Here is a 14,372-nt window from a genome sequence, read left to right as displayed (position 1 = left end):
GCAATCTTTAAGCTGTTTGGTAAATCCGTTTTCATCCATGAAATCAATCGGTTCTCAAAAACGAGTCATCCTGTAATACTCTGAATGAATTGCATAGAACAAAAGAACATCTACCGTTTTACCATATGGCTTCTCTCTCTTTTCTAAACACTGTTTCCAGCCGGGAGACCCTTCCAATATGGTTCTTACATGCTGCCAGCTTTCTTTTTCCACTTTCGGGAAATCAAAAACACAAGCCATACTCATGGTCAGGAAACGACTTTTCACCCTCCAAATTTATATATCTGTACAGTATACAAACAGAAGACTATCCGGTCACCTACAAACCCTGCGTTAATAGGAAATCTCTACATATAAATGATCTGTGAAGGAACGGAAAGACCTAATTGCAAATGCTGACAAGTTCTCACCCGCTGCATGCGTGCACTCCCAATTAATTCAGAGGCCATTGTACTAATGATCAAAAGACGTATCAGCTTTTGGTAAACAAAAAATGGATAAGAGTTTGGCTTTATCCCGAGATCCTCTAAACATTATTAAAGCAGAAGCATCCAGCATGTTTTGCATAGAGCAACTGCCAGGTCATCCAAGTCTTTGTGGAATGTCTGCAGATGGTCCTGTAGCACGCAGATTCAGGGCAGCATGCCCTACAAGGTTTTCTATTAAACATTTATAGTAGCCACTAGATGGTGGCCCGATTCTAACGCATCGGGTATTCTAGAATATGTATGTAGTTTATATATGAAGTTTTCAGAATAATGCAATTTATACACAGGATTCGGCAGGCCGGGCGCGACCAATTAGCGAAGCGCGTTTCAAATTCTGCGCCAATTCGTGGCTGGACTGCGCCTGTCGCTGATTGTTTGTGGCCGGCCGCAACCAATCAGCGACGCGCAATTTCCGTGATAGACGCAAGTGCCCCTTAGACGATTATATAGATTATTTTTTAAGCAAAAGATAGAAGAAAATGCATCAATTGTAGAAAAACTTTGACTTCAAATACTTTTGCTAAAAACGTGAATATTTTAAAAGAAACTTCCTATACCATTAGCAAAGGAAGGAACAAAGTTCCTATACCATTGCAGATATCAACACAATATTAAGGAATTGCACCACTGTCAGTCCCGTAGAACTGCTGACTAGTGATGAGGGAGTATACTAGTTGCTTGGGTTCGCGTCCCCCCCGAGCACGCTCGGGTGATCTCCGAGTACTTGTTAGTGCTTGGAGATTCAGTTTTCCTGGCCTCAGCTGCATGATTTACGGCGGCTGGACAGCCTGAACACATGTGGGAAATCCCCAACAAACAGGCATTCCTCACAGGTATTCAGTCTGTCTAGCAGCCGTAAATCATGCAGCTGAGGCGAACCCGAGCAACGAGTATACTCGCTCATCATTACTGCTGACAAGAAGTAGCTACCAGTCCTGTAAGTGACATCTGCAGAACCAAAATGTGGTTTGGCTATGTTCACATTTGCATTGGACTCACTGCCACATATTTCTGGCAGGAATGCCCTCTCCCATACTGGTCTTCCTCCTCTTAATTACAATAATTTTAGTGCTCAATATCCAGCGTTATATGTGAAAATGCCCAGCATTGGATGATTGTTAGCCAATCTTATGGATTTTGGCTGAAAATCTAACACGTATAAGTAGTGTCCGATCCCTGCTCTGCCAGCTGATATTGGGAGAAAGAAGGATTAGGATAACGAACAGTGGCAACTAACTGCCTGATGTATCCAGCTCAGAGCAGACACCGAATGCTGGAGATTCACTGCTCCACCTCCACAGAGAAGCTCTTCTTCCAGGCTGCTCATTTGACAGGGCGTGACTGTTGACGTCATGCTGATCGACAACTGGCTCCCCACTACCTATCACCATGATTGTCAGCAGTCATGCTCCATCAACAGAGCAGATGAAAGACGTAGTTACTTACTGGTAACGGGATTTCTCAGAGCCCATGACTGCACCACGGAGGGGAACCGCCCTTCAAGGACAAGAAACCCACAGAAAAAGGACGGTATCTCTCTCCCGCATCAGTTGCTTACAGAGCATGAGAGGACCTCCAGAATAATAACACAATATTCAACATTACAAAGAAGCTTAACCACTTAATGACCACCAATACGCCTTTTAACGGTGGCAGTAAAGGGTATTTATGCCTCAGCGCCGCTTTTTAACATTCCATTTTTTTTTTTCATACATAAATGCAGGTTATAATCGAAGAAATTTTACCACTAACCTGAAGTACAATATGTCACAAAAAAACTCTCAGAATCAGTGGGATACATTTATAGCTCTGGAACGCTTCACTTCATAAAGTGACAGTGGTCAGAATTGTAAAAATTGGCTTGTTCATTAAGTACCAAATTGTCACTAAGGGGTTAATAGGAACACCATGTGACTACACATAAAACTAAAGTAAGTGTGCACACCCACATGTGAAGGGAGGGAATGTACGGGTGCCGTCATGGGCTCTGAGAAATCTCGTTACCGGTAAGTAACTGTCTTTCTCCTTCCCCCATGAGGGCACCATGAAGAGAACTGCAGAGAAATATATAATTAGGGAGGGACCACTGCTTCTAGAACCCTTCTACCAAAAGTAAGTTCTGAAGAAGAGGCTAGGTCCAGCCGATATTGATTGAAGAATGTAGAGGGGGAAGACCAAGTAAAAGCTCTACATATCTGATCTATTGAGGAACTGGCTCTTTCCACCCAAGAGGAAAATAACTTCTTCCATGTGTTCCCATAAAGTTTGGTGGTTACGGTGTTTCCTACTTTGTAGCAACGTGGATATTAAATTCGGGGAAAACCCTTTACCCCTCATGAGAGCCCTCTCAAATTCGAGGCTGTCATGTGCAAGTTTGTTACTAGTGATGAGCGAATATACTCGTTACTCGAAACTTCCCGAGCACGCTCGGGTGTCCTCAGAGTATTTTTTAGTGCTCGGAAATTTAGTTTTTATTGCCGCAGCTGAATGATCTACATCTGTTAGTCAGCATAAGTAATTGTGGGGATTCCCTAGCAACCAGGCAACCCCCACATGTACTTATGCTGGCTAACAGATGTAAATCATTCAGCCGCGGCAATAAAAACTAAATTTCCGAGCACTAAAAAAATGGCGAATAGGTCTATGGAAGGACGCCCCCACCTTTTAACGATCTGATCGAACACTGACTGAATCAGTTCCCACTCGCCCTGTCTCAGCTGGGTCCGACTCAAGAAATCCGCTCTGCGATTTTCTGTCCCTCTTATGTGGAGTTCAGATAGAGACCCCAAGTTGCCCTCGGATAACTGAAAAATGGACTTTGTCACTTCCATGAGAGGGCAGGACCAGGTTCCTGCCTTGTGGTTTAAGTATGCTACCACCACCCGGTAGTCTGAGGATACTCTTACTTGGTGTCCCTGAAGAGTGTCCAAATATTCTAAAAGGGTGAACTTCACTGCCAATAGTTCCTTCATGTTTGAGGACACTGATCTCAGATCCTCTGTCCAGACCCCTTGAGCTACCTAGTCGTTCAAGTGAGCCCCCCAACCCCTGGGACTTGAGTCTGTGGTCAGAACCGGAGAGACCAGAATTACCCATGCCGAGCTCTTCTGGCACAGGTATGCCTTCTCTTTACAGATACTTTAAGTCCCCCATCAAGGACAGAAAACCAACTGATACAGGAGAAAGGTACCGATCTTTTTATCTGTAGATTTCCTGTCCTTGAAGGGTGGATCACTCCGTGGTGCCGTCATGGGGAAAGGAAAAAAAGCTGCTGATCTATCGATGTGATGTCAGCGGAAGCCACTGAATTGCCACCAGGAGCGAATATGACAACTCTGTGCCAGCAGAGATCGGTGAAGGATACAACAGGCAGATAGTTAGCCACTACCTGCCTGTTCGTTCTTAGGCACATTGTTATAGAAATAAATAAACAAAATAAATAAGGATAAGCTCTTTAAAAAATGCAAGAGCAATGGCAGTGTGTGGGCAATAAAGCAGATCAAGGAAATTAATGTCTCCGAAAGCAATTTAAATTTACCATCCTAGATCCCATGGATGGAGAGGTTGACCTCACAACCTCCACATTCTTCTTCTAACGCAGGTAAATGAAAGTCCGGGGTTGTATCTATGGAAAAAATATGCACAAGGAGGACAAATGTGGATAGATTCAAGGGAAGCTGTCGCTGCTCAAACCAAGGACAGCTTTAATTGTGTCTGGCTGCCTGACAGCAGCGAGATATGGCTTTCTCTAAGATGACTTTTCGGGGGAAAGAGGCTCAGCGTTTCAGAGAAAAAAAAAAAGCATACATGCCTGCAATAATACAGCCAGGCTCGGATTCATGCTGCCCATGGTTCGGGCAGCACAAATATAATAACAGGTTCCCTTTTAAGCAATTATACTAGTGCGTGTACATGTAAGATTGAAGGATTGAAGGCCAAGACTCCTTTCTGGGAAAGACGTACAAGTAATTTCTAGATCTAGAGATCTCCTATAAATGACCGCACTGCATTTAACAGCTGTCTGGTAGCATTCATATATTATAATGAAATAGGAACTTGAGAGTGAAAAGAAAATTTATAGAATTGAAGTCTGGGATTAGCAGTCTCCTCCTTCACTCCAGCCCTGAAAAAAAAATAATCAGAAAACTACTTTGTGGATAAGAGTGACTGCTTGTTAACAGCCGAAGTGAGCCCTCCTTACCAATGATCTATGGCCATCCGTTAATGCAGCGTTAAGAGGGGATAAAGTCAAACATAAAATGCTGAAAAGAATGTGGGGCCGAGTAACTTGATATAAAGACAGACTTGAGTTTCAGGCCTCGGCACCTAAATTGACAGAGAAAAATGCCTGTCAACTAATTTTTGTTTGGTAAGCGAACAGTCTTTTTAAGTAGTGCCATATAACCCAAATATTGGCACGCACATAGCATGCCCTCGCACAACATCAGAAGCAGGCGGCAGCCCGGGCCCCCCGCCCCCCACCCGGCATTCTGGAGACATTTCAAAGAGAATACTGTAAGGGATTTGTTGAAGGGTCTGAAAATATTGTTTGTTTTGCCACATCCCATCTAGGAAAGGGTCGCAATGAGATCAGCTTTTAACAAAGAGGAGATTTAACTCAGCGGAGTCCACGCAGGCTGGTACAGGGAAGGTTCAGCATACCGCCATTGTCGCACTCACATCTGCAATCTGTTGCTGCACAATGACCCCTGTTGAGATTGTATTAAATGGGTATTAAAGCCGTTCGTTTTACAGTCCTACCGCACCAGTCGCTGCCTCGACAAACGCTCCCCTGACCTGTCATCAGCAGAGTATTGGTAACAGTAACACCTCCGGAGGAAAGATGGCCGGGGGCAGGTGCAGAGATGATGGAGGTCAGCATTTTTTTTTCTCCTTCAATAAGAAAGCCTCAGCCATGAGACAAAAACAACAACATTTAGGATTGAGCTAGAAAGCGAGTTTTAGGTCAAACACATTTTTTGGCCAGAGTTCTGTCCGTGGAAAAAAAAAACGACAGGACCCGGACAAATCTTATCCAATGAGGCAGTGCGGATGAGCTGCTTTTTTCTTTTTTTTAGTGACCGAATTTGCATGTGAACAAAAAGAAAAATCTCAAAATCACAGAATGCATTAGTTTCTTCCATAAATTGGAAGAGACTCACCCACTCAAGTCTATGGATGCGTAAAAAAAGAAATTGGATGCATTGCAATTCTGTAGCATGGGAAACTGTAAAAACCAAGAGTGAATATGGACTGCACACGTATTACAAGTCAGAAAAAAAATCATCAATTTTTTCCCAGATTTTGAATGTTTTTTTGGTGCGTTTTTTGATGCGGTTTTCCCTGCAGATTGTCTGTGTTTTTGACACAAATAAAGCTTGAACTGCAGTGGGAAAAAAAACAAACAAATGATGTCATTTCCTTGTCCAACCCTGTGAAAACATCAAAATGAGATGCGCCAATTCCTCTCTTCCCACTCCCCTGTAGTGGTGGGATATGGGGTGGGATATGGGGTAATGAGGGGTTAATGCCACCTTGCTATTGTGGCATTAAGCCCGGTTAATAATGGAGAGGTGTCAATAAGACACCTATCCATTATTAATCCTATTAAAAGGTTAAATATATAGGGGGACCCAAAAAAAAAAAAAAAATGACATAGGGTCCCCCTGTATCTTTAGGCCAGAAAGGTTAAGCAGACATCTGCGGGCCAATATAATATATTCCCAGGCTAAGAATATTAGCCCACAGATGTCTGCATAGCCTTTATGGCTCTAAACTACAGGGGGGCCCGAAAAAAAAAACTGCGTAGGGTCCCCCTATATTTTTAGGCCAGAAAGGCTAGGCAGACAGCTGTGGGCCAATATTTTTGGCCTGGGAAGGGGTTAAAATACCCATGGCTGTTCCCAGGCCATGAATATTAAGCCCACAGCTGTCTGCGTAGCCTTTCTGGTTCTCAAATATAGGGAGAGCCCCCCCAAAAAAGTGTTGGGGTCCCCCTATATTTTTAGGCCAGAAAGGCTATGCAGACAGCTGTGGGCTTATATTCATAGCCTAGGAAAGGGGCCATGGATATTTGCCCCCCCCCCCCCCGGCTACAAATAGAAGCCCGCAGCCGCCCCAGAAAAGGCGCATCTAAGAGATGCGCCAATTCCGGCACTTAGCCCCTCTCTTCCCACTCCCGTGTAGCGGTGGGATATGGGGTAATAAGGGGTTAATGTCACCTTGCTATTGTAAGGTGACATTAAGCCAGATTAATAATGGAGAGGCGTCAATAAGACGCCTATCCATTATTAATCCTATTAAAGGGTTAAAAAAAACCACAGACACTAGAAAAAAATATTTTAATGAAATAAAGACACCCACTTTTTGACAATTCCTTTATTATACGCTCAATCCATCTGAAGACCCTCGACCTGCAAAAGAAATAAAAAAACAAACCAAATTCATACTCCCTGGCCCTGTCCGCAGAAATCCAAACGAGGGTCCCACGACGATCTGCCATGGAGAACAGACACATCCGGAGATGTGTTTGCTCTCCACGGCTGCAGCAACACACTGACAGGAGCTCCGGCTCCTGTCGGTGTGTAACTGCGCATGCGCGAGAGTTTACCGGCGTTCATTGACCCCGGTACTCTTGCTTTACGGCAGTGCTGCGTGGGAAAGTTCACACGCAGCTGTACTGCCGTAAATAGAGACGCCGGAGCCGCTGAACTCCGGTAAAGGATGCGATACACTGCTAGGAGCTTCGCTCCTGGTAGTGTATCGCCGGAGAGCAAGCGATTGGCGTGGGACACTCGTTGGGATATCTGCGGACAGAGAGTATGGATTTGGTTTATTTTTTTTGGATTTTTTCCTAGGGGCGAGGGCTTCGCGTACCTGTATGTGCTGTACGGTGAGTATATACTCTGTTATATGGTGTATGTAATGTCTGTCATGTATGTTACGTTTATTGTATGTGTATTGTATGTGTATGATTTTTTGTTTTACTGACAATTGTGCTACGTCGCCGGACACAGGGACAACTCTCCCATCCTAATACCGGATGGGAGTAGTAGTCCCATACGGCGACTTAGCACAATTGGGTGGCACTATCGTCGCATGGGGACACACACACAGACAGACGCACACACACAGACTTCACATACATACACACCCACACACGCCTCCATGCTGACGGTCACACTCCGCCCACGCACTTCTGCCCGCTTCCCCGCACTTCCTGCTGCAGCGGTTTCTACACCCAAAACCGCAGATATTTCTTCATCTGCGGGTTTGACCCTCACAATGGAGGTCTATGGGTGCAGAACCGCTGCAGTTCCGCAGAAAGAAGTGACATGCTGCGGAATATAAACCGCTGCGTTTCTGCGCGTTTTTTTCTGCAGCATGTGCACAGCGGTTTGCGGTTTCCACAGGTTTACATGTAAATGTAAACGCAATGGAAACTGCAGCGGACCCGCAGCGGCAAAATCGCTGCGGTTCCGCGGTAAAAACCGCAACGTGTGAACATGGCCTTCGGCTATGTTCACACATTGCAATTTTGATTTTTTTTCCTGATTTTTATTTTAATGCAAATTTAAAGTTGCTTTTTACAGTACCAACAGAAGCTAAGAGACTTCAGAACTTTCATGCACGCACATTGGGTGTTTTTTTCTTGACTGAATTGGTAAACTGATGCTTTTTTCAAAACTAATATGTCACTTCCTCCAGCATTTTTCAGGCATAGAAAGGAATGAGTAAAGGCAAAAAAAGCAGCAAAAAGGTCGCAATCAGTTTTTGCTGCGTTTTTAGTGAAAAAAGCAGGTACAGCAGTATGTGAAACCCATTTATTTTGTGATTTTCTGAAATTTAAATCAAAATTGCACATTCACACGTGTCACAACAGCTCTTAAGCCAATTTCAGACAAATGTATTACGGACACATTTGAGTGCCAGTATTACTGTTCTCCAATGTGGGTCTACAGACACAAACTATCCGCTTCCTGGGAATCAATGAAGCTATCAGTTGGGATCCTTAGATCCACAATCGGGCTGGGACTTCCATCCATAAATGTGCACCTAATAAAGTTGTCTGAAACTGGTATTAGGGTGCATTCACACTGTGCTAGCACAGAATGTCAGAGGTAATTGTTGTTAGGATCCCCCTCGTATTTCAACGTACACTATGACAAATGCAAACAAAAGAAAAAATAATTAAAAAAACAATAATTGCATCCAGTAACAACTTTTTGATGCTTTGAATCAGCAGATACGGGATAGCACTGAAGGCAGGAAAGCATGGTCTTGTGCTTCCTCTGGCTTCACATATTAGCACTAAAGGCAGGAAAGCATGGTCTTGTGCTTCCTCTGGCCTCACATATTAGCAGGCAGTTGCATACATCATTCATGGGAATGGTATGGACTTTTTATTTGCTTGCTGCCACAGTATATAGCATTACATAGTCGAACAATTGGAAGCGAAACATAAAAATGGCAATTCGCTGCAGGCAAATGATTTCTTACTGAGGAGGATTGAAAGTAGCCACAGAGAACTTACAGCGCTTATTACCAGCCGTCTCTTGCGGGATAAGGAATGTGCAGCAAATTCCATTATGAATCAACATGTACAGAAGAGTTTTTGGATATCTGAATGTGTTTTATTAAAATATTTGTATCCCTATATCAATAGTAAAAAGAAATATAAAAATACAAGTTTTATTGGCTGGCACACAGCGCAGAACTGAAGACATTTATATGTAACCTGTACTGGTGCCATCAGAACTGTGTGAGGTTTAACACTTGGCCAAGAGACACATGAAGTCATGAAAACTAATTCTTGTTTATAGTTCTGGACTATTGCTGGATCTTCTACAGGAAATTGATGATCATGGGTGTCACGTGCGTGTACACCAGATAAATAGACATACATAGATCTGCAGCGTTTCTGAAGCCCCTTACAACAGACCGTACGGACCCCGGGCCCTCTCCTCCCATACACTGTTCCAAACTATACTTGCTCTAAGGAATTATAAGGCTCTATACACACAGCCGTTCTGACGTTTTAGGAACAGATTAATGGAATCAGTGATCTGTTGGGTCAGCTATACACATGGAAGCAGATCTCCATTATTATTGAGTTCTGTTTTTTTTTTTTTTTTTTTTTTAGAATGGAGGTCAAAAGTGCTGCATGAAGTTCTAAAGAAAAGGCCACTAGAAGAACTCAATCAATGGGGTCCCTCTACTCCCACCTGCATATCACATAGATATATCATATCAAACAGATTTACATTTCATTCTGTTGCTGCAATCCCAGGTAATTCGTGGTTTTATTCATTTGCAAATGATGTGTTAGGTGCTCTGGGCATGAAAGAGCACTTAACCAGCGGCAGTTCGTCTAGCTTGACTGATAGCTCACCGTCTGATTTCCCTGCCTGGCTGCTATCATCACACTGACAGTGAGCTATCAATCAAGCTAAAGAGAATGGTGCTCGTCAGTGAAAGACAAAGGCTAGTTAAGTGCTCTCTCATGCAGAGAGCACTTAATGTCTCATTTGCATATCAATTAAAATGATAATTATTAATGCAGAAGTTGTTGATGGATTTACATTTTAAAGACCTCCATGCCATTATATGTGGTATGGGGATGGTTGACCTTACTGACAGATTGCCAATATGTTGCTCCCTATCAGCTGGATAGAGGATAACTTATTGATCGCCTGTAGTCAGACCACTGGGACCCCCAGCAGTCCAAATAGAGCACTGACAGCCCAGTCTGAATGGTGCAGAGGATGAGCATGCTCACCTCCACTCCATTTCTTCTCTGTAAGACTGCCGGAAATAACCAAGCCATCTCCATCAGTGCCATAGAGAATGAGTGGTGCACAGCAGACCTCTGCTCCATTCACACACGTGTATACAGAACCCTGTTTTGGGGATTGCTGGGGGTCCTACCCAGTGTTCAGGAATGCATCCCCTACTATACGGATAGGGAATAAAAACTTCCAACTTCTCTGCATGATTGACAGGTCTTTCCTTATACAGATAGAGTCCCATTAGTGAAGCTGAGCTGGGGCGGGAGAAACCAGTGGGGTCCACCTCTGTGCCTAGTCATAGCCATCTACCTTTTCCATGCCTTCTTTATTAAAGTGTTCTCGGAAATGCCACAGCGTTTCACAGTGAAACATACATATATGTAGTGACAGAGCCAGACTACGATGCAGCCTGTAGTCACATTAGTAATGACATTTCCAATACATAGCTTAGCGAAGAAAAGAAAAATTGTCAATCATGAAGTTGGCAAAGAATGGAAGACAAATACTTTCTCTAGAAGTCATGTCACCTCTTACAAAGACTACCGTATGTAAATGCTGAAACCAATTATTGAAAACTAATGAACGCCCTAACCTCAGGATCGAAGTAAATGAGCTAAACTGTTGAGCTTAGTGCAGACGATGAAGGACGCGCTCTCCCTGGAGCCTCTTGTATCTCTGTGCCGAGCAGTCCCCTTTGTCTCTGCAGTAGACCGAACAAGTCAGCCCCTGGAAGTGACAGAAGCCGACAATGTGGCCCTCAAACCAAAAAGCTCGTCCACCCCTGGTTTATCCACATTTTCACAGTTTATATTTGTTTGTCCCTGAAGCCAGACGTAATACACTGAGTAATGGCAGCGGGAACAGAAGAGGCGTAGTATGGAATGGGAGCCTTAGCTTGGCCGCTAACCAAAGCTCTGTAGGGCATTTAGCGCAAACACTGCACTTGTTAAGAATCTCTGGTATGTAACTATACTTCACCCTCTGTAAAAACAAATCCAATACCAAGAAAGCTTTTATGTTCAAGGATCCAAGAGACATGAAACCGCACAAGCAGGAGTGTCATGCTATATGTCGGTGGTAAGAGGGGCTAGGCATGACACATCTAGTGACAAAAAGTGGTGACAGAAACAAGGGGAAACTTATAAGAACTTAACGGTTCTTAGTCACTATAAATGGAAGCATTTAACAACTGGACAGAAGGAAGCGTGCATGTTAAAATTGTCTTAAAAAGGTCCTCCAGAACGTAAAAATTGAAAATATAAATACATGCATAATAATATATATAACTACAAACGCATTTTGGCTTAAACCATCCTGACCCCTTTTTCTAAAAAAAAAAAAAAAAAAAAAAAAGGTGTGTGTATAATATTATACACATATATATATATACACACACACACACACACACTAGATGGTGGCCCGATTCGAACGCATCGGGTATTCTAGAATATGCATGTCCACGTAGTATATTGCCCAGTGACGTAGTATATTGCACAGCCACGTAGTATATTGCCCAGTGACGTAGTATATTGCACAGCCACGTATATTGCCCAGTGACGTAGTATACAGCACAGAGCCACGTAGTATATTGCCCAGTTACGTAGTATACAGCACAGAGCAACGTAGTATATTGCACAGCGACGTAGTATACAGCACAGAGCCATGTAGTATATTGCCCAGCCACGTATGTCACAGGTTAAAAAATAAATATATACTCACCTTCCGAGGGGCCCCTTGTAGTTCTGTCGCCTGTGTTCGGTTCAGGCGGCAGCTTCCGGTCCGAGGGTGTGATGACGTCGCGGTCACATGACCATGACGTCACGGCAGGTCCTTCTCGCGCAGGCCCTGCGATGACGTCGCGGTCACATGACACTGAGGTCATGGCAGGTCCTTCTCGCGCAGACACGCAGGGCCTGTGATGACGTCGCGGTCACATGACCGTCACGTCAAGGCAGGTCCTTGTCGCAAACCAACTTTAGCACCGGAACCTGCTGCTTGCATGGACCGATCACCGGAGCATCGGAAGGTGAGTATATAATGATTTGTTATTTTTTTTTATTATTGTTTTTAACATTAGATGTTTTTACTATTGAGGTTGCATAGACTACGGGGAGTATGAAGTGGGTGCCGGGCAGTGACTGCAGGGGAGTAGGGAGGGAGTAATCGGACTGTGCCCGTCGCTGATTGGTCGCGGCAGCCATGACAGACAGCTGGCGAGACCAATCAGCGAATGAATATCCGTGACGGAAGCTGCCGACAGACAGACAGAGACGGAAGTACCCCTTAGACAAATATATATATATATATATATATATATATATATATATATATATATATATATATATATATATATATATATATTTATTTATTTTATTTTTTATTTTTAAAAGGGGTCAGGCTGGCTTAACCCAACAACTAATGCTCATTTTTCATCCTAATTATCTCTCCATTTAATTTAACAACATACTGGTTTTTCTAACATGGTTTAATCGAACAGTTTTTCTCCTTCTGTTTCTAATCTAACTGCTTTTTCTTTCTACCCATTTCTGTTTTGATGAAGTCCCGTTTGGGAATCCACAGTGCATACTGGGATACTCAAAACAGGATGTCATCAGGAGGCAGAGGCTGCAGTCACTGCCACAGCCTCTGTCACCACCCTGAAACAAAGGGTCATCCTCTATGTCCGTTTCAGGGGCTGGGCTAATCCTTGCTCTACTAAGCATATGCTGGCTGTCAATTCCAACATATGCTTAGTAAGAGCTCCTTTTTATATTCTTTTCAGTGCACAGTGACAGTGCGCTCCCACACCAGCAGTAATAAGAAGTGATGAACTGGCAACAGAATGCACTGTCAGTGTGTATTTTAAGGAGAGAACGCAGAAAGCAGAGACAAGCCTCAATTGCAAAAAAAAGACGTCACTTTCAACGCGGGGCTGGTCTCTGCTTTTCCTGTTCGCCTGGTTCTCGCCTTACAATGAGCACTGGCACTACGCTCTGCTGCCGGCTCGTCACTTCTAAATAGAGCCAGCGAGGAGTTGCATCATCAATGTGCACTAAGAATACTGCACAGTAAAAAGGGAGCTCGTATGGAGGATACATTACAATCGACAACCAACACATGCTCAGTACAGCAGGGACTAGCCCAGGCACTGAAACGGATGTCACTGATGACAATTCAGGGTGGAGACAGAGGCTGTGGCAGTGACCACAGCCTCTGCTCCTGGTGACGTCACGTTTGAGTATCCCAGGATGTGCTGGGGATTCTTAAACAAAGTGTCATCAAAATGGAAATGGGTTAAAAAAATAAAATAAAATAAATTAAAGCAGTTAGATTAGAAAGGGAAGGGTAGAGACTTTTTAATTAAACCTCATTAGAAAAACATATTATTAAAATAACTATAGAGACATTTAGGATGAAAATCTGCAAGCCACATTTGGATGAAATGCTATCGTTGTATACATTTTTACATCAAACCTATGTCATGTGAGCATGGGACCTTCAATATAAGGGAATGGTGGTCAGCATAGCCACAAGTAGTTTTTGAAGAGAACCAAAAAACACACTGTCTACAACCATTGCTCACCTTGTATCTCATCTTCGGACAGGTGTGAATATAAAAGCCCATGTAGTAATAGCACAGATCTGATGCCTTTTTCTGCAACTCTCGGGTGAAAGCAATTTCTCTTGTGGAAGAAAATAAAAAAATTATTAATGTTGGAAAAAAAAAAAAAAAAGAAATCTACCAATACCTGAAGCAGAAATAATCAGTCACCAGAGAAGGAATTAGTTAATAGCACTTCTTTCTTTAAAACAGGGAACTTTGTATAAATTAATAGTACAGGCGAATACAAGAAGTTTTGTAATATAAATTATTAGACAAATCTGCTTCATTCTCCACCTATGAGCCACTTCTTCACCATTCACTATACAGGTTACACCTCCTAATATACTCCACGGAAAGTGGAGTGGAAAAGAGGAACACAAAGAGCAAACAGGCAGACGGAGACACAGAAAGATGGTGCTGAGCTTTCTAACAAGACTTTTACCACACCCCAGGGCTGTTTTCAGCTCCCAATTAGAACTAGATTTCATATGC

At 43.3% G+C, this 14,372-nt stretch overlaps 1 protein-coding gene across 8 annotated transcripts in view; it reads right to left on the bottom strand.

The window, feature by feature from the left end:
• ATE1 (arginyltransferase 1) overlaps positions 1–14,372 on the bottom strand; it is a 134,276-nt gene that overhangs the window by 17,052 nt on the left and 102,852 nt on the right. For all 8 annotated transcript variants that reach the window (XM_077258707.1, XM_077258710.1, XM_077258714.1 and 5 more), the window contains one exon: positions 13,860–13,959. In XM_077258707.1, coding sequence (XP_077114822.1) covers positions 13,860–13,959 — 100 coding nt within the window. The remainder of the gene's footprint in view (positions 1–13,859; positions 13,960–14,372) is intronic.

Source organism: Ranitomeya variabilis, chromosome 4 (assembly GCF_051348905.1).
Source record: "Ranitomeya variabilis isolate aRanVar5 chromosome 4, aRanVar5.hap1, whole genome shotgun sequence".
In the NCBI taxonomy this organism is placed as follows: Eukaryota; Metazoa; Chordata; class Amphibia; order Anura; family Dendrobatidae; genus Ranitomeya; species Ranitomeya variabilis.
The sequence above is the reverse complement of the archived record's forward strand: the minus strand, read 5'-3'. Positions and strand labels throughout refer to the sequence as shown.